The sequence below is a fragment of the Pristiophorus japonicus genome, chromosome 1 (assembly GCF_044704955.1).
Source record: "Pristiophorus japonicus isolate sPriJap1 chromosome 1, sPriJap1.hap1, whole genome shotgun sequence".
Taxonomy (NCBI): Eukaryota; Metazoa; Chordata; class Chondrichthyes; family Pristiophoridae; genus Pristiophorus; species Pristiophorus japonicus.
Genome location: NC_091977.1, coordinates 545,830,747 through 545,851,766, shown reverse-complemented (window position 1 = coordinate 545,851,766; position 21,020 = coordinate 545,830,747). Strand labels below are relative to the sequence as shown.

General features: G+C 52.2%; 1 protein-coding gene across 1 annotated transcript in view; it reads right to left on the bottom strand.

Annotated features, from left to right (window-relative positions):
• LOC139273198 (voltage-gated inwardly rectifying potassium channel KCNH2-like) overlaps positions 1–21,020 on the bottom strand; it is a 210,144-nt gene that overhangs the window by 106,259 nt on the left and 82,865 nt on the right. The window contains exon 5 of the mRNA XM_070889823.1: positions 2,004–2,429. Within this exon, the coding sequence (XP_070745924.1) occupies positions 2,004–2,429 (426 nt within the window). The remainder of the gene's footprint in view (positions 1–2,003; positions 2,430–21,020) is intronic.

Here is a 21,020-nt window from a genome sequence, read left to right as displayed (position 1 = left end):
CACATACACAAACACACACCCCTTCACACCCCCTCACACACCCTCACACACCCACACACCCCCTCACACACCCACATACACAAACACACACCCCTTCACACCCCCTCACACACCCTCACACATCCCCTCACACCCCCTCACACACCCCCTCACATCCCCTCACACACACACCCTCACACACCCACACACACCCACATACACAAACACACACCCTCACACACCCCCTCACACACCCACATACACAAACACACACCCCCTCACACACCCACATACACAAACACACACCCCCTCACACACCCACATACACAAACACACACCCTCACACACATACACAAACACACACCCCCTCACACACACCCTCACACACACCCACATACACAAACACACACCCCCTCACACACCCCCTCACACACCCACATACACAAACACACACCCCCTCACACCCCCACATACACACCCTCACACACACATACACACCCACACACACACCCACATACACAAACACACACCCACATACACAAACACACACCCCTTCACACACCCCCTCACACACACCCTCACACACACCCACACACACCCACACACACCCTCACACACAAACACAACCCCTTCACACACCCTCACACACACCCTCACACACACCCTCACACACCCACATACACAAACACAAACCCCTTCACACACACCCTCACACACACCCTCATACACAAACACACACACCCTCACACACACCCACATACACAAACACACACCCCTTCACACACACCCTCACACCCCCTCACACACACCCTCACAAGCCACCTCAGACACACCCACACACACACCCTCACACACACCCACATACACAAACACACACCCCTTCACACCCCCTCACACACACCCTCACACACCCACACTCACACCCTCACACACACCCACATACACAAACACACACCCTCACACACCCACACACACACCCTCACACACCCCCATACACAAACACACACCCCTTCACACACCCCCTCAAACACCCCCTCACACCCCCTCACACACCCTCACACACCAACACACACCAACACACACCCCTCACACACCCCCTCTCACACCCACATACACAAACACACACCCCTTCACACACCCCCTCACACACACACACACGCACTCACACACACCCTCACACACACACACCTTCACACACACTCTCACACACACGCACTCACACACACCCTCACACACCCACACACATCCTCACACACACCCACCCTCACACACACACCCTCACACACAGACACACATCCTCACACACACCCTCACACACACCCACACACACCCACACACACCCTCACACACACACCCTCACACACACACCCTCACACACAGACACACACACCCACACCCACCCTCACACACACACTCACACACACCCTCACACACAGACACACACACCCACCCTCACACACACACACCCTCACACACACCCTCACACACACACCCTCACACACAGACACACACACCCACACCCGTACTCACACACACCCTCACACACACCCACACACACCCTCACACACACGCACACACACACACCCTCACACACGCACTCACACACACCCTCACACACACCCTCACACACACCCTCACACACACCCTCACACACAGACACACATCCTCACACACACCCTCACACACTGACACTCTCACACACCCTCACACACACTGACCCTCACACACACTGACCCTCACACACACTGACCCTCACACACCCACCCTCACACACACTGACCCTCACACACACTGACCCTCACACACACTGACCCTCACACACACTGACCCTCACACACACTGACCCTCACACACACTGACCCTCACACACACACTGACAGAGTAGAGAGGGTTCTTCAATCTCCTGTTAGTCAGAGCTCTGTGGATTGGTCAATCACCCAATAAACGGTCAGTTTGGATAAAGATAGTTTGGACGTTTGAGACTTGCCCGTAAATCCTGGAAACTATTCATTGCTAATTCTCACCTCTTCAGAGCCTGAACGGAAGATGAGCAGATCGAAGGGAATTGCTGCCACCATATCAATGAGGAACCAGCCCTTGAAGTAATGGACAGCGATTTTGCCGGGGTGACTGACCACTTCATCGTTGCTGTTGACGTAGGTGGTGCGAAAGTTGATCAGAATGTCGATGATAAACATGATGTCCACAAGCAGGTCCACCACGTTGAGGGGGTTGCAGGAGTAGCCACAGTCTCGACGCCGCACTTCCTCCTGATCGTTGAGTAGGAACGCGGCTGAATATGGGGTGAAGATGGCAGTGTAGATCACCAGGAGCAGGATCAACCAATCCCACACTGCCTTAAAGGGGCTGTAGTGAAGAATGGTCCATTTGTGGATTCGGGGGGCTTGGAGTTTATATTCGGGCAGAACATCAGCTCCAAGTGACAGGACCTGTGGGTGAAACACACGTGCAATTTATTCAATGAGCAACCAGCCAGCATTGCTCCGTCCTCCGGCTCCCAACCAACGAGATCCGTGTAACTTCGCTTCCTCACACAGCTGAGGTCCAAGTCACTTATTGCATCAACAGAGTAACCCTAACCCACAAATCCCCAAACCCTAAACCCAAACCCCCCAAACCCAACCCCAAACCCTAAACCCAAACCCCCCAAACCCAACCCCAGGACCCGAAAACCCCGAATCCCCCAACCCCACAGCACTCAACCCAGAAACCCAAACCCCAGAAACCCCAAACCACAACCAACACCCCTAAACCCCAAAATCCAGAACCCCCAACCCTAAACCCAAACCCTAAACCCAAACCCTAAACCCCCAAACCTATACCCAAACCCCAAACACCAACCCAGAAACCACAAACACCAAATCCCCAACCCCAAAACCCAAAACCTTAAACCCCCGAACCGCGAACCCAACCCAGAAACATCAAATCCAACCCCCAGACACCCAAACCCCACCCCCCCAAATCCAGAACCCCCAAACCACAATCCACAACCCAGAAACCCCCAATCCTAAACCCAAACCCCAAATCCAAACCTCATCCCAGAACCCCCAACCCCAGGACCCCCAAACCACGAATCCCACTACCCCCAATCCACAAACCATAACCCCCCCCAAATCCACAAACCCCAAACCCCCAACCCTAAACCCAAACCCCCGAATCCAACCAAGAAACCCCAAATCTCCCAACCCACAAACCCTAAACCCCCAAATCCAAACCCCAACCCAGAACCACCAACCAATAAAATACAATCCACCAATCCCCAAACCCCAACCCAACCCCAGAAACACCAAACCCCCAATAATCCCCCCAAACCAAACAACCACCTACCCCAAACCCAACAAACATCCCAAACCCCAGAAACCCCCAGCAGTGTTAGCCATTGCTCAGAGGGTTGTGGGTGGGTGTTTTTGGGGTTATGGGGGATGGGGGGATGGGTGGTTTGGGGGTTATGGGGGATGGGGGGTGGGTGATTTGGGGGATATGGGGGATGGGGGGGGTGGTTTGGGGGATATGGGGGAGACATACTTAACATTTTCTTTGTTCGAACAACCCCAACATTAGTGGGAAAATAGAAGATTGGGAACATTTTAAACGACAGCAAAGAATGACTAAGAAAGCAATAAAGAAAGGAAAGATAGATTACGAAGGTAAACTTGCGCAAAACATAAAAACAGATAGTAAAAGCTTTTACAGATATATAAAACGGAAAAGAGTGACTAAAGTAAATGTTGGTCCCTTAGAAGATGAGAAGGGGGATTTAATAATGGGAAATGTGTAAATGGCTGAGACCTTAAACAATTATTTTGCTTCGGTCTTCACAGTGGAAGACACAAAAACCATGCCAAAAATTGCTGGTCACAGGAATGTGGGAAGGGAGGACCTCGAGACAATCACTATCACTAGGGGGGTAGTGCTGGACAGGCTAATGGGACTCAAGGTAGACAAGTCCCCTGGTCCTGATGAAATGCATCCCAGGGTATTAAAAGAGATGGCGGAAGTTATAGCAGATGCATTCGTTATAATCTACCAAAATTCTCTGGACTCTGGGGAGGTACCAGCGGATTGGAAAGCAGCTAATGTAACGCCTCTGTTTAAAAAAGGGGGCAGACAAAAGGCAGGTAACTATAGGCCGGTTAGTTTAACATCTGTAGTGGGGAAAATGCTTGAAACTATCATTAAGGAAGAAATAGCGGGACATCTAGATAGGAATAGTGCAATCAAGCAGACGCAGCATGGATTCATGAAGGGGAAATCATATTTAACTAATTTACTGGAATTCTTTGAGGATATAACGAGCATGGTGGATAGAGGTGTACCGATGGATGTGGTGTATTTAGATTTTCAAAAGGCATTTGATAAGGTGCCACACAAAAGGTTACTGCAGAAGATAAAGGTACGCGGAGTCAGAGGAAATGTATTAGCATGGATAGAGAATTGGCTGGCTAACAGAAAGCAGAGAGTCGGGATAAATGGGTCCTTTTCGGGTTGGAAATCGGTGGTTAGTGGTGTGTCACAGGGATCGGTGCTGGGACCACAACTGTTTACAATATACATAGATGACCTGGAAGAGGGGACAGAGTGTAGTGTAACAAAATTTGCAGATGACACAAAGATTACTGAGAAAGCGGGTTGTGTAGAGGACACAGAGAGGCTGCACCAAAGAGATTTAGATAGGTTAAGCGAATGGGCTAAGGTTTGGCAGATGGAATACAATGTCGGAAAATGTGATCCACCTTGGGGAAAAAAAAAACAGTAAAAGGGAATATTATTTGAATGGGGAGAAATTACAACATGCTGCGGTGCAGAGGGACCTGGGGGTCCTTGTGCATGAATCCCAAAAAGTTAGTTTGCAGGTGCAGCAGGTAATCAGGAAGACGAATGGAATGTTGGCCTTCATTGCGAGAGGGATGGAGTACAAAAGCAGGGAGGTCCTGCTGCAACTGTACAGGGTATTGGTGAGGCCGCACCTGGAGTACTGCATGCAGTTTTGGTCACCTTACTTAAGGAAGGATATACTGGCTTTGGAGGGGGTACAGAGACGATTCACTAGGCTGATTCCGGAGATGAGGGGGTTACCTTATGATGATAGATTGAGTAAACTGGGTCTTTACTTGTTGGAGTTCAGAAGGATGAGGGGTGATCTTATAGAAACATTTAAAATAATGAAAGGGATAGACAAGATAGAGGCAGAGAGGTTGTTTCCACTGGTCGGGGAGACTAGAACTAGGGGGCACAGCCTCAAAATACGGGGGAGCCAATTTAAAACCGAGTTGAGAAGGAATTTCTTCTCCCAGAGGGTTGTGAATCTGTGGAATTCTCTGCCCAAGGAAGCAGTTGAGGCTAGCTCATTGAATGTATTCAAGTCACAGATAGATAGATTTTTAACCAATAAGGGAATTAAGGGTTATGGGGAGCGGGCGGGTAAGTGGAGCTGAGTCCACGGCCAGATCAGCCATGATCTTGTTGAATGGCGGAGCAGGCTCGAGGGGCTAGATGGCCTACTCCTGTTCCTAATTCTTATGTTCTTATGTTATCAGAACCTATTCACCCTCGCTCACCGTCAGGTTCTGACCCCATGTCCAGTGTCGCGGGGCTGATTCACACGGTGCAGAAAATGGCAGATTTGGCTCAACACTTCCAGTGACAGAGAATTGGCTGCTACAGAGACTGGGAGTGGGGGGGCACACAGAGACCCGTGGGTGGCAATACCCAGGGTCCAGGGGCAATACCCAGGGTCCGGGGGCAATACCCAGGGTCCGGGGGCAATACCCAGGGTCCAGTAGCCGAGGAGGAGCTGTGCGAGGGTGGGGGTGGGGGGGGTGAGGGTGTGGGGTGGGGGCGGGGCGTGGTGGGGGGGCGAGGGTGGGGGGGCGAGGGTGTGGGGATGCTGTGTTGCTGGTTCAGTAACAGCGGGCGAGTGTGCAGATGTTCCTCATCCCATTAATTGCGCTGGGATTTTTTTTTTAATGTAATTTTTTATTTTATTTCGGGAACAGCTGGGTCCCGTCTGCTATACCGTTCACCCCGGCACATTCCTGCGAGCACAGCATTAATCCCACACAATCCATCCTCAACAACCCCTCCACAATCCATCTCGCAGCTCGCAGGGATACAGAGCGGGGAGGGGAGGGGAGAGGGGAAAGGGAGGGAGGGAGAAGAGAGAGAGGGGAGAGAGAGGGGAGAGAGACAGGCGAGAGGCGAGGGGAGGGGGAAGGGGAGAGGGGTAGGGAGCGAGGGGGGAAGGGAGCGAGGAGGGGAAGGGAGCGAGGGGGGAAGGAGCGAGGGGGGAAGGAGCGAGGGGGGGAAGGGAGCGAGGGGGGGAAGGGAGCAAGGGGGGAAGGGAGCGAGGGGGGGAAGGAGCGAGGGGGGAAGGGAGCGAGGGGGGGAAGGGAGCGAGGGGGGAAGGGAGCGAGGGGGGGAAGGGAGCGAGGGGGGGAAGGGAGCGAGGGGGGGAAAGGGAGCGAGGGGGGGAAGGAGCGAGGGGGGGAAGGGAGCGAGGGGGGGAAGGGAGCGAGGGGGGAAGGGAGCGAGGGGGGGAAGGAGCGAGGGGGGAAGGAGCGAGGGGGAAGTGGGGTTGGTTAGTTTTCATTACACCAGGTATGGCTACAACACAGAAGTGTGTAGGAACAGGAAAGTAACATTAACCCAATCAAACCCGTACAATGACCTGACTTCAATCTCACCGACCCACTGTCTCCCAATCCTTCAACAGTATTAACCAGCAGTGTCGATCCGAGAATCACATCCAACTCACAGCCCAGGATCCGGCCATTGTGCCCACCGCTCCGTGCCGGGGTTTATGCCCCACCGCTCCGTGCCGGGGTTTATGCCCCACCGCTCCGTGCCGGGGTTTATGCCCCACACGGGCCCCTCTCACCCTCTCCATCCCCCCAATCACCCCATCCTTCTATTCCTTTCTCCCCCATATGTTTATCCAGCTTCCCCTTAAATACATCGATACTATTGGCCTTGAGCCCTCCCTGTGGCAGCGAGTCCCACATTCTCACCGCTCTCTGGGTAAAGAAGTTTCTCCTGAATTCCCCATTGGATCAGAATCATAGAATCATATAGTGCAGATAGAAACATAGAAATTTACAGCATCGAAGGAGACCATTCCGGCCCATCGTGTCCTCACCGGCCGACAAAGAGCCGCACGGCCCTCGGTCAGCAGCCCTGAAGGTTATATATAAACCTATGAACAATGACCAAAAGGCAAAGAGTACCCAGCCCAACCAGTCCGCCTCACACAACTGTGACACCCCTTATACTGAAACATTCTACACTCCACCCCAACTGGAGCCATGTGATCTCCTGGGAGAGGCAAAAACCAGATAAAATCCCAGGCCAATTTAGGGAGAAATAAAATGTGGAAAAATTCCTCTCCGACCCATCCAGGCGATCGACACTAGTCCAGGAGATCACCCTGGCCGTATTCTATTCCCTGCAGTACTTACCATTATATCTGCTCCGTCCAACAAACGGTCATCCAGTCAAATCCCAATTACCAGCTCTAGGTCCGTAACCCTGCAGGTTGCTGCACTTTAAGTGCCCATCCAACCATCTCTTAAATGTGGTGAGGGTTTCTGCATCCACCACTCTTCCAGGCAGCGAGTTCCAGATCCCACAACCCTCTGCGTAAAGAAGCCCACCCCTCAAATCCCCTCTAAACCTTCCACCAACCACCTTAAAACTATACCCCCTCGTAATAGCCCCCTCCACCAATGGAAATAGACCTTTACTACCCACTATGTCCAGGCCCCTCAATATTTTGTACACCTCGATGAGGTCTCCTCGATCCCTCCTCTATCGAGGCCATTCGGCCCATCGTGCTGTGCCGGCTCTTTGAAGGAACCATTGAATTAATTAATTAATTAACCCCAATCTCTGCTCTCCCAGCATAGCCCTGCTCATTTTTACCATTCATATATTTATCCAATTCCCCTTTGAAAGTTACTATTGATTCATCTTCCAATACAATATTCTTAGGTACAGGGGGTTAGATACAGAGTAAAGCTCCCTCTACACTGTCCCATCAAACACTCCCAGGGCAGGTACAGGGGGTCAGATACAGAGTAAAGCTCCCTCTACACTGTCCCATCAAACACTCCCAGGGCAGGTACAGCACGGGGTTAGATACAGAGTAAAGCTCCCTCTACACTGTCCCATCAAACACTCCCAGGGCAGGTACAGCACGGGGTTAGATACAGAGTAAAGCTCCCTCTACACTGTCCCATCAAACACTCCCAGGGCAGGTACAGGGGGTTAGATACAGAGTAAACCTCCCTCTACACTGTCCCATCACACACTCCCAGGGCAGGTACAGTACGGGGTTAGATACAGAGTAAAGCTCCATCTACACTGTCCCATCAAACACTCCCAGGGCAGGTACAGGGGGTTAGATACAGAGTAAAGCTCCCTCTACACTGTCCCATCAAACACTCCCAGGGCAGGTACAGCACAGGGTTAGATACAGAGTAAAGCTCCCTCTACACTGTCCCATTAAACACTCCCAGGGCAGGTACAGGGGGTTAGATACAGAGTAAAGCTCCCTCTACACTGTCCCATCAAACACTCCCAGGGCAGGTACAGCATGGGGTTAGATACAGAGTAAAGCTCCCTCTACACTGTCCCATCAAACACTCCCAGGGCAGATACAGGGGGATAGATACAGAGTAAAGCTCCCTCTACACTGTCCCATCAAACACTCCCAGGGCAGGTACAGCACGGGGTTAGATACATAGAAACATAGAAAATAGGTGCAGGAGCAGGCCATTCGGTCCTTCTAGCCTGCACCGCCATTCAATGAGTTCATGGCTGAACATGCAACTTCAGTACCCCATTCCTGCTTTCTCGCCATACCCCTTGATTCCCCCGAGTAGCAAGGACTACATCTAACTCCTTTTTGAATATATTTAGTGAATTGGCCTCAACAACTTTCTGTGGTAGAGAATTCCACAGGTTCACCACTCTCTGGGTGAAGAAGTTTCTCCTCATCTCGGTCCTAATTGGCTTACCCCTTATCCTTGGACTGTGACCCCTGGTTCTGGACTTCCCCAACATTGGGAACATTCTTCCTGCATCTAACCTGTCTAAATGCGTCAGAATTTTAAACGTTTCTATGAGGTCCCCTCTCATTCTTCTGAACTCCAGTGAATACAAGCCCAGTTGATCCAGTCTTTCTTGATATGTCAGTCGCACCATCCCGGGAATCAGTCTGGTGAATCTTCGCTGCACTCCCTCAATAGCAAGAATGTCCTTTCTCAAGTTAGGAGACCAAAACTGTACACAATATTCCAGGTGTGGCCTCATCAAGGCCCTGTACAATTGTAGCAACACCTCCCTGCCCCTGTACTCAAATCCCCTCGCTATGAAGACCAACATGCCATTTGCTTTCTTAACCGCCTGCTGTACCTACATGCCAACCTTCAATGACTGATGTACTATGACACCCAGGTCGCGTTGCACCTCCCCTTTTCCTAATCTGTCACCATTCAGATAATAGTCAGTCTCTCTGTTTTTAACCACCAAAGTGGATAACCTCACATTTATCCACATTATACTTCATCTGCCATGCATTTGCCCACTCACCTAACCTATCCAAGTCACTCTGCAGCCTAATAGCATCCTCCTCGCAGCTCACACTGCCACCCAACTTAGTGTCATCCGCAAATTTGGAGATACTACATTTAATCCCCTCGTCTAAATCATTAATGTACAATGTAAACAGCTGGGGCCTCAGCACAGAACCTTGTGGTACCCCACTAGTCACTGCCTGCCATTCTGAAAAGTCCCCATTTACTCCTACTCTTTGCTTCCTGTCTGACAACCAGTTCTCAATCCATGTCAGCACACTACCCCCAATCCCATGTGCTTTAACTTTGCACATTAATCTCTTGTGTGGGACCTTGTCAAAAGCCTTCTGAAAGTCCAAATATACCACATCAACTGGTTCTCCCTTGTCCACTCTACTGGAAACATCCTCATAAATTCCAGAAGATTTGTCAAGCATGATTTCCCTTTCACAAATCCATGCTGACTTGGACCTATCATGTCACCTCTTTCCAAATGCGCTGCTATGACATCCTTAATAATTGATTCCATCATTTTACCCACTACTGAGGTCAGGCTGACCGGTCTATAATTCCCTGTTTTCTCTCTCCCTCCTTTTTTAAAAAGTGGGGTTACATTGGCTACTCTCCACTCCATAGGAACTGATCCAGAGTCAATGGAATGTTGGAAAATGACTGTCAATGCATCCGCTATTTCCAAGGCCACCTCCTTAAGTACTCTGGGATGCAGTCCATCAGGCCCTGGGGATTTATCGGCCTTCAATCCCATCAATTTCCCCAACACAATTTCCCGACTAATAATGATTTCCCTCAGTTCCTCCTTCTTACTAGACCCTCTGACCGCTTTTATATCCGGAAGATTGTTTGTGTCCTCCTTAGTGAATACCGAACCAAAGTACTTGTTCAATTGGTCCGCCATTTCTTTGTTCCCCGTTATGACTTCCCCTGATTCTGACTGCAGGGGACCTACGTTTGTCTTTACTAACCTTTTTTCTCTTTACATATCTATAGAAGCTTTTGCAGACCGTCTTAATGTTCCCTGCAAGCTTCTTCTCATACTCCATTTTCCCTGCCCTAATCAAACCCTTTGTCCTCCTCTGCTGAGTTCTAAATTTCTCCCAGTCCCCTGGTTCACTGCTATTTCTGGCCAATTTGTATGCCACTTCCTTGGCTTTAATATTATCCCTGATTTCCCTTGATAGCCACGGTTGAGCCACCTTCCCTTTTTTATTTTTACGCCAGACAGGGATGTACAATTCTTGTAGTTCATCCATGCGGTCTCTAAATGTCTGCCATTACCCATCCACTGTCAATCCCTTAAGTATCATTCGCCAATCTATCCTAGCCAATTCACGCCTCATACCTTCAAAGTTACCCTTCTTTAAGTTCTGGACCATGGTCTCTGAATTAACTGTTTCATTCTCCATCCTAATGCAGAATTCCACCATATTATGCTCACTCTTCCCCAAGGGGCCTCGCACAACGAGATTGCTAATTAATCCTCTCTCATTACACAACACCCAGTCTAAGATGGCCTCCCCCCTAGTTGGTTCCTCGACATATTGGTCTAGAAAACCATCCCTTATGCAATCCAGGAAATCCTCCTCCACCGTATTGCTTCCAGTTTGGTTAGCCCAATCTATGTGCATATGGAGTAAAGCTCCCTCTACACTGCCCCATCAAACACTCGCAGGGCAGGCACAGAACATTAGATACAGAGTAATAACGCTTCTGCACTGTGTGGGTGAAGCGGGGGTGTGAGCGGAGTTGTGTGGGTGTGTGTGGGCGGGGGGGGGGGCGGGAAACAGGGGGTGTGGGGGGACGGGGAGTGGGAGGTTATGGAGGCGGGATATGTGTGGGGGGGGGAGGTTATGGGGGCGGGGTGTGTGGAGGGGGGAGGTTTTGGGGGTGGGGTGTGTGTGGGGGGGGGAGGTTATGAGGGCGGGGTGTGTGGGGGGGAGGGAGGGGAGGTTTTGGGGCGGGGTGTGTGTGGGTGGGGGTGTGTGTGAGGGGGGGTATGTGCGGGTGGGTGTGTGTGTGTGTGCGGGGGGACGGAAGCTGGGGGGGGGGGGATTGAACCTGTAGTACCCATGTTGAGTTGGAGAAGGAGTGAAGTATAAAGATGGTGGAGCTGATGAAGCGAAGGCCCACTGTGCTTGTGGTGAGGTGGGGAAGGAGAGCAGGAAGCGTTAGCGGGTGTGCGTGCGAGGATGTGAGAACGGAATGGTGTGCGATTGAACACATATCCGCTCCATCACCAACACCGCCGATTCCCACCCCTGTAATATCGCCTGGCTATGCCCTGCCACAGCTCTTCCGCTGCTCAAACCCTCATACATGCCTTCAGTACCTCCAGATGCTGCTATTCCAATGCCCTCCCAGCCAGCCCATTCTACCCTCTTGTTAAGGGAACCAAGGATTATGAGGAGCGGGCGGGAAAGTGGAGTTGAGGTCTAATATCAGCCATGATCTTATTGAATGGTGGAGCAGGCTCGAGGGGCCAAATGGCCGACACCTGCCCCTATTTCTTATGTTCTTATAAAACTCGGCAGCCCATGTCCTAACTCACACCCAGTCCCGCTCACCCATCACCCCGTGCCCCGTTTCCTAACTCACACCCAGTCCCACTCACCCATCACCCCGTGCCCCGTGTCCTAACTCGCACCCAGTCCCACTCACCCATCACCCCGTGCCCCGTGTCCTAACTCGCACCCAGTCCCACTCACCCATCACCCCGTGCCCCGTGTCCTAACTCGCACCCAGTCCCACTCACCCATCACCCCGTGCCCCGTGTCCTAACTCACACCCAGTCCCGCTCACCCATCACCCCCTGTGCCCCGTGTACTAACTCACACCCAGTCCCGCTCACCCATCACCCCGTGCCCCGTGTCCTAACTCACACCCAGTCCCGCTCACCCATCACCCCGTGCCCCGTTTCCTAACTCACACCCAGTCCCGCTCACCCATCACCCCGTGCCCCGTGTCCTAACTCACACCCAGTCCCGCTCACCCATCACCCCGTGCCCCGTGTCCTAACTCACACCCAGTCCCGCTCACCCATCACCCCGTGCCCCGTGTCCTAACTCACACCCAGTCCCACTCACCCATCACCCCGTGCCCAGTGTCCTAACTCACACCCAGTCCCACTCACCCATCACTCCCTGTGCTCGCTGACCTACATGGCTTCCAGTCCGGCAACGCCTCGATTATAAATTCTCATCCTTGTTTGTAAATCGCTCCATGGCCTGAGATGGGGGGCGAGGGAGGAGCGGGGAGGGAGGCGGGTGTGGGGGGGGCGGGGGGGAAGAGTGGGGGAGAGTGGGGCGGGGGGGGGGAGTGAGGCGAGGAGAGGACTGGAGATCTGCTAACGTTGTAACTTTTGTTTAAAAAGGGAGAAGGATAGACCGAGTAATTAAGGGCCAGTCAGCCTAACCTCGATGGTGGGAAATGATTGGAAAAAATTCAAAGGGACAGGCTAAAACTTCATTTAGAAAGACACGGATTAATCAGAGACAGTCAGCACGGATTTGTTAAGGGAAGGTCGTGTCTGACTAACCTGATTGACCCTCCTTGTAACTTCTGCAAAAAATTCAATGAGGGCAGTGTGTATGATGTAGTGTATATGGATTCTGGCAAGGCTTTTGATAAGGTCCCACATGTGGCCACAAAAGTTAAAGCCCCTGGGATCCAGGGCAAAGTGGCAAGTTGGATCCACAATAGGCTCAGAGGCAGGAAGCAAAGGGTAATGGTTGCTGGGTGTTTTTGTGACTGGAAGGATGTTTCCAGTGGGGTTCTGCAAGGCTCAGTACTGGTTCCCTTGCTTTTTGTGGCATATATCAATGATCTACACTAGAATGTAGGGGGTATGATTAAGAAGTTTGCAGATGATACAAAAATTGGCCGTGTGGTTGATAATGAAGAAAGCTGTGGACTGCAGGAAGATATCGATGAACTGGTCAGGTGGGCAGAACAGTGGCAAATGGGATTCAATCCGGAGAAGTGTGAGGTAATGAATTTTGGGGAGGGCTAACAAGGCAAGGGAATACACATTACACTCCTCAGTGTCCTACCATTTAGAGGAACAGAGGGACCTGGGAGTGCAGGACACAGATCCCTGAGGGTAGCAGGCCAGGTAGATAAGGTAGATAAGAAGGCATACGGAATACTTGCCTTTATTGGCCGAGGCATAGAATACAAGAGCAGGAGGTTATGCTTGAACTGTATAAAACACTGGTTAGGCCACATCTGGAGTACTGCATGCAGTTCTGGTCACCACATTACAGGAAAGATGTGATTGCACTGGAGAGGGTACAGAGGAGATTTACGAGGATTTTACCAGGATTGGAGAATTTTAGCTATGAGGAAAGATTGGATAGGCTGGGGTTGTTCTTTACACAGGATTACACGGGATATATGGCACAGGAACAGGCCATTCGGCCCAACCAGTCCGTGCCGGCGTTTATGCTCTACTTGAGCCTCCTCCCGTCTTTCCTCATCTAACTCTATCAGCATAACCCTCGATTCCCTTCTCCCCCATATACTTGTCCAACATCCCCTTAAATACATCTATAACAGAGGAGGCTGAGGGGAGACCTCATTGGGGTGTATAGAATTATGAGGGGCCCAGTTAGAGTGGATAGGAAGGGCCTATTTCCCTTAGCAGAGGGGTCAATAACCAGGGGGCATAGGTTTAAAGTATTTGTAGGAGGATTAGAGAGGATTTGAGATAACATGTTTTCACCCAGAGGGTGGTGGGGGTCTGGAACTCGCTGCCTGAAAGGGTGGTAGAGGCAGAAACCCTCACCACATTTAAACAGTACCTGGATGTACACCTGAAGTGCTGTAACCTACAGGGCTACAGACCAAGAGCTGGAAAGTGGGATTAGGCTGGGTAGCTCTTGGTCGGCCGGTGTGGACACGATGGGCCGAATGGCCTCCTTCCGTGCTGTACATTTCTATGATTGTATGAAGTGGGGATGTTCGCTGATGATTGTGCAGTGTTCAGTTCCATTCCCAACCCCTCAGATAATGGAGCAGTCCGTGCCCACGTACAACAAGACCTGGACAACATTCAGGCTTGGGCTGGTAAGTGGCAAGTAACCTTCACACCACACAAGTGCAGACAATGACCTCGAACAAGAGAAAGTCTAAAATATAATAATGAATAGGCAGTATGGATTTCAAAAGGGAAAGTCTTGCTTGACCAACCTCATGGAATTTTTTGAAGAGGTAACAGAGCGAGTAAACAATGGGAACGCAGTCGATGTCATTTATCTAGATTTTCAAAAGGCCTTCGATAAGGTACCCCATAATAGACTGATTAACAAGGTCAGAGAATGCGGAGTCAGAGACAAGTAGCAGAATGGATCGCTAGCTGGCTTCAGGACAGAAAGCAGAGAGTCGGGGTAAAGGGCAGCTATTCACAGGGGCAGCAGGTGGGCTGTGGTGTTCCACCAGGATCAGTGCTAGGACCACTGTTGTTCACAATTTACATTAACGATTTAGACTTTGGAATCAAAAACACTTTTGGTTACCTGCCCTAATATCTCCTTGTGTGTCTCGATGTCAAATGTTGTTTTATAGCAGCCCTGGGAACAGCTTTGGGACATTTTACCGCACTAAAGGTGCGAGATCAGGGCAAGCTATGGTTTGTGGGACGACGCAATGAGAGAGCACAGAGTAAAGTACACCCTGGACGGGAGTGGGTGCTGTAAGGGACACATTGCTGACAGAGAGACACCTCTCATTGACCAGAGTCCTCAGTCAATGTCTGATCGTTAACACCAGGGACAGCACGCAGCAGACCACACCGAGCAGGGACAGGCGCAAAGGTGGAATAATGACCCAGACAGACCCGGACCAGACAGACCCGGCCCAGACAGGCCCGGCCCAGACAGACCCGGCCCAGACAGGCCCGGCCCAGACAGACCCGGCCCAGACAGAGGGGGCAGGGCCAGGCCGGGCCCACACAGACGGGGCGGGGCCAGGCCGGGCCCAGACAGACCCGGCCCAGACAGACCCGGCCCAGGCAGACCCGGCCCAGACAGGCCCGGCCCAGGCAGACCCGGCCCAGACAGGCCCGGCCCAGACAGGCCCCCCGGCCCAGACAGACACGGCCCAGACAGGCCCTGCCCAGACAGACCACCCGGCCCAGACAGACCACCCGGCCCAGACAGACCCGGCCCAGACAGGCCCGGCCCAGACAGACCGTGCGGGGCCAGACAGACACAGACACAGATGGAGAGCGATGCAGGCAGACCTGGCACTGTGCCGGGGGCGAGGTTGGGATTGACGTGCAGTTTGTTCCGGCAGAGGGGCAGGAATTCTATCCTTGTCGCTGAATACTCCCTTACCTCGTGTGCCACGATGCTGGAGATCCTGACGCCTCGCATCAGCCTCGCATTTCGCTTCTCACAATCTCCCTGCGAGCCCTCCACATACAGACTGTCCCGTCTGTTCCCCGACATCCTGCTCCTCGGGGCCCAGAGATCGCCAATTACTGCACAGTCCGCCTCCTGGCAACGGGACAGAGCCCAGCTCCCCGGAGAGGGCGAGGGGGAGGGGCGAGGGGCGACGGGGAGGGGCGAGGTCGCTGCTCAACCCCAGCCTGGACTCTCGGAGCTATCCCTCAGTCCCTCAGTCCTGGCCCTCAGTCCCTCAGTCCCGGTGCTCAGTCCCTCAGTCCCGGCGCTCAGTCCCTCAGTCCCGGCGCTCAGTCCCGGCCTTCAGTCCCTCCCCTCAGTCCCTCAGTCCCGGCCCTTAGTCCCGGCCCTCAGTCCCTCAGTCCCGGCGCTCAGTCCCGGCCTTCAGTCCCTCCCCTCAGTCCCTCCCCTCAGTCCCGGCCCTCAGTCCCTCAGTCCCGGCTCTCAGTCCCGGCCCTCAGTCCCTCAGTCCCGGCCCTCGGTCCCTCAGTCCCTCAGTCCCGGCCCTCAGTCCCTCCCCTCAGTCCCTCAGTCCCTCCCCTCAGTCCCTCAGTCCCGGCGCTCAGTCCCTCAGTCCCGGCCCTCGGTCCCTCCCCTCAGTCCCTCAGTCCCGGCCCTCAGTCCCTCAGTCCCCCCCCTCAGTCCCGGCTCTCAGTCCCGGCCCTCAGTCCCTCAGTCCCGGCTCTCAGTCCCGGCCCTCAGTCCCTCAGTCCCGGCCCTCAGTCCCGGCCCTCAGTCCCTCCCCTCAGTCCCTCAGTCCCGGCACTCAGTTCCTCAGTCCCTCTACTTTGAAAGCCGCACGGATCAGCGAACCTCAGTGTGGAGGCAGAGGATGGCGGACAGAACGCTGCCCTGGGCACAGCTGGAAGCCCGTTCACTTCACGAAGCAACTTATATTGACTCCCGACTCCACCCAGCTCCAGCTATCTGTGGCTGTCAGGCAAGGGGAAGGCTCAACTCTGCCCATGCCGTTCACTCGCTCCTCGCTGACAGACACTCGCTCCTCGCTGACAGACACTCGCTCCCTCGGACCACAGGAGCCCCAATGCAGCTCCACTCAACACCAGGCAGGACTGAGAGATCAGGAGTCCGAGAGACACAGTGAGAGAGAGCTGCAGCTGTGCGAGCGCAAGAGAGAGAGACAGAGAGGGGGGGGGAGCATCAGCACCAGATCCCATTAACCCTGTGAGTGCTGACTCTCCCTGGTCAGTGAGTGCGAAAGGGTCAGTCACAGAATCCCATTATCCCTGTACCTTACGGCACAGAGTGATCCCCACAGCAATAACAACCTGTATTTATACAGCGTCTCTAACCTAGCAAATTGTCCCAAGGCACCTCACCGGAGCGATTATCAGACAAACTTTGAGACCGAGCCACACAAGGAGAAAAGCTGGGTCAAGAGGTGGGTTTTAAGGAACGTCTTAAAGGAGGCGAGAGAGGCGGAGAGGTTTAGGGAGGGAGTTCCAGAGCTTGGGGCCCAGGCAACAGAAGGCATGGCCACCGATGGTGGAGCGATTATAATCAGGGATGGTCAGGAGGGCAGAATTAGAGGAGCGCAGACATCTCGGGGGACTGTAGGGCTGGAGGAGATTACAGAGAGAGAAAGGGGTGTAGGGGCTGGAGGAGGTTACAGAGATCGGGAGGGGTGTAGGGGCAGGAGGAGGTTACAGAGATAGGGAGGGGTGTAGGGGCTAGAGGGAGTTACAGAGATAGGGAGGGGTGTAGGGCTGGAGGATACAGAGATAGGGAGGGGGTGTAGGGGCTGGAGGAGGTTACAGAGACAGGGAGGGGTGTAGGGGCAGGAGGAGGTTACAGAGATAGGGAGGGGTGTAGGGGCTGTAGGGGGTTACAGAGATAGGGAGGGGTGTAGGGACTGTAGGGGTTACAGAGATAGGGAGGGGTGTCGGGGCTGGAGGAAGTTACAGAGATAGGGAGGGGTGTCGGGGCTGGAGGAAGTTACAGAGATAGGGAGGGGTGTAGGGCTGGAGGAGGATACAGAGATAGGGAGGGGTGTAGGGGGTTACAGAGATAGGGAGGGGTGTAGGGACTGTAGGGGTTACAGAGATAGGGAGGGGTGTAGGGGCTGGAGGAGGTTACAGAGATAGGGAGGGTGTTGGGACTGGAGGGGGTTACAGAGATAGGGAGGGGTGTAGGGGCTGGAGGGGGTTACAGAGAAAGGGAGGGATGTAGGGCTGGAGGAGGATACAGAGATAGGGAGGGTGTTGGGGCTGGAGGGGATTACAGAGATAGGGAGGGGTGAAGCCATGGAGGGATTTGAACAGGAGGATGATAATTTTAAAACTGAGACACAGTCGGACTGGAAGCCAATATAGGCCTAATTTTTAGGCTGTGCTCCCCTAGTCCAGACTTCTCAACAAGCTGAAATAGTATCTCTGCTGTCTGTTCCCTTTATTATCCTGAATACTTTGATCAAATCCCCTTAACCGTCTAAATTCCAGGGAACACAACCCTAATTTGCATAATCTCCCCTCGTTATTTAACCACTGGAGTCCGGGTATCATTCTAGTAAACCTTCGCTGCACTCCCTCCAAGGCCAATATATCCTCCAGGTGTGGGCCCAGAACTACTCACAGTGCTCCAGGTGTGGGCCCAGAACTGCTCACAGTGCTCCAGGTGTGGGCCCAGAACTGCTCACAGTGCTCCAGGTGTGGACCCAGAACTGCTCCCAGTGCTCCAGGTGTGGGCCCAGAACTGCTCCCAGTGCTCCAGGTGTGGGCCCAGAACTGCTCACAGTGCTCCAGGTGTGGGGCCCAGAACTGCTCACAGTGCTCCAGGTGTGGGGCCCAGAACTGCTCACAGTGCTCCAGGTGTGGGGCCCAGAACTGCTCACAGTGCTCCAGATGTGGGCTAACCAGGACTTTGTACAGCTGCAGCGTAACTTCTACCCCCTTGTATTCTAGTCCCCGAGATATAAAGGCAAGCCTTCCATTAGCCTTTGTGATTATTTTCTGTACCTGTTTGTGACATGTTAATGATCTATGTACCTGGGCCAAGTCCTTTGGACCCCACTGTTTTTAGCCTGTCACCATTTGGAAAGTACCAAGTTCGATCCTTTTTAGTTCCAAAGTGGATGACCTTACATTTGCCGACATTGGGCCAAACTGTGGCAAATGGATTTCATTCACTTTATTAATATCTGTGTAACGTTATGCTTGTATCTACACTGCCTGCGATGCTGCCTAACATTGTGTCATTGGCAAACTTGGATACATGGCTCTCTATTCCGTCATCTAAGTCGGTAATAAATACTGTGAATAGTTGAGGCCCCAACACAGTTCACTGCGGGACACCACGAGTTACATGCTGCCAATTTGAGAAGACGACCATTATCCCTGCTCTCTGTCTCCTGCGGCTCAGCCAATTTCCTAACCAGGTCAACACTGATTTGGCCAAAGTGGACTGGAAATAGCTACTTGGAGAAAAACCAGTGTCCGACCAGTGGGAGGCATTCAAGGATGAGATCCGGAGGTTCAGAGCAAGTCTGTTCCCTAAAGACAAAGGGTGGGACTAACGGATCTCGAGCCCCTGGATGTCAAGGGACACACAGGGTAGGATAAAGAGGAAAAGGGAGGCGTGTGACAGATACCAAGACTCAATACTGCAGAAACTCTCGAGGTATACAGAAAGTGCAGGGATGTAATTGAAAAGGAAATTAGGAAAGCAAAGAGAGAGCATGAAAAAATATTGCCAAGTAAAACCAAGTCAGCATGGATTGATGAAAGGGAAATCATGATTGACAAATCTTCTGGAATTTTTTGAGGATGTAACTAGCAGAGTGGACAAGGGAGAACCAGTGGATGTGGTGTATTTGGACTTTCAAAACCCTTTGACAAGGTCCCACACAAGGGATTGGTGTGCAAAATTAAAGCACATGGTATTGGGGGTAATGTACTGACGTGGATAGAGAACTGGTTGGCAGACAGGAAGCAGAGAGTCGGGATAAACGGGTCCTTTTCAGAATGGCAGGCAGTGACTAGTGGAGTGCCGCAGGGCTCAGTGCTGGGACCCCAGCTCTTTACAATATACATCAATGATTTAGATGAAGGAATTGAATGTAATATCTCCAAGTTTGCAGATGACACTAAACTGGGTGGGGGTGTGAGCTGTGAGGAGGACGCTAAGAGGCTGCAGGGTGACTTGGACAGGTTAGGTGAGAGGGCAAATGCATGGCAGATGCAGTATAATGTGGATAAATGTGAGGTTATCCATTTTGGGGGAAAAAACACAAAGGCAGAATATTATCTGCATGGCGGCAGATTAGGAAAAGGGGAGGTGCAGCGAGACCTGGATGTCATGGTTCATCAGTCATTGAAAGTTGGCATGCAGGTACAGCAGGTGGTGAAGAAGGCAAATGGTATGTTGGCCTTCATAGCTAGGGGATTTGTGTATAGGAGCAGGTAGGTCTTACTGCAGTTGTGCAGGACCTTGGTGAGGCTCCACCTGGAATATTGTGTTCAGTTTTGGTCTCCTAATCTGAGGAAGGACGTTCTTGCTATTGAGGGAGTGCAGCGAAGGTTCACCAGACTGATTCCAGGGATGGCTGGACTGACATATGAGGAGAGACTGGATCAACTGGGCCTTTATACACTGGAGTTCAGAAGGATGAGAGGGGATCTCACAGACACATATAAAATTCTGATGGGACATAGAAACATAGAAACATAGAAAATAGGTGCAGGAGTAGGCCATTCGGCCCTTCTAGCCTGCACCGCCATTCAATGAGTTCATGGCTGAACATTCAACTTCAGTACCCCATTCCTGCTTTCTCGCCATACCCCTTGATCCCCCTAGTAGTAAGGACCTCATCTAACTCCTTTTTGAATATATTTAGTGAATTGGCCTCAACAACTTTCTGTGGTAGAGAATTCCACAGGTTCACCACTCTCTGGGTGAAGAAGTCTCTCCGCATCTCGGTCCTAAATGGCTTACCCCTTATCCTTAGACTGTGACCCCTGGTTCTGGACTTCCCCAACATTGGGAACATTCTTCCTGCATCTAACCTGTCTAA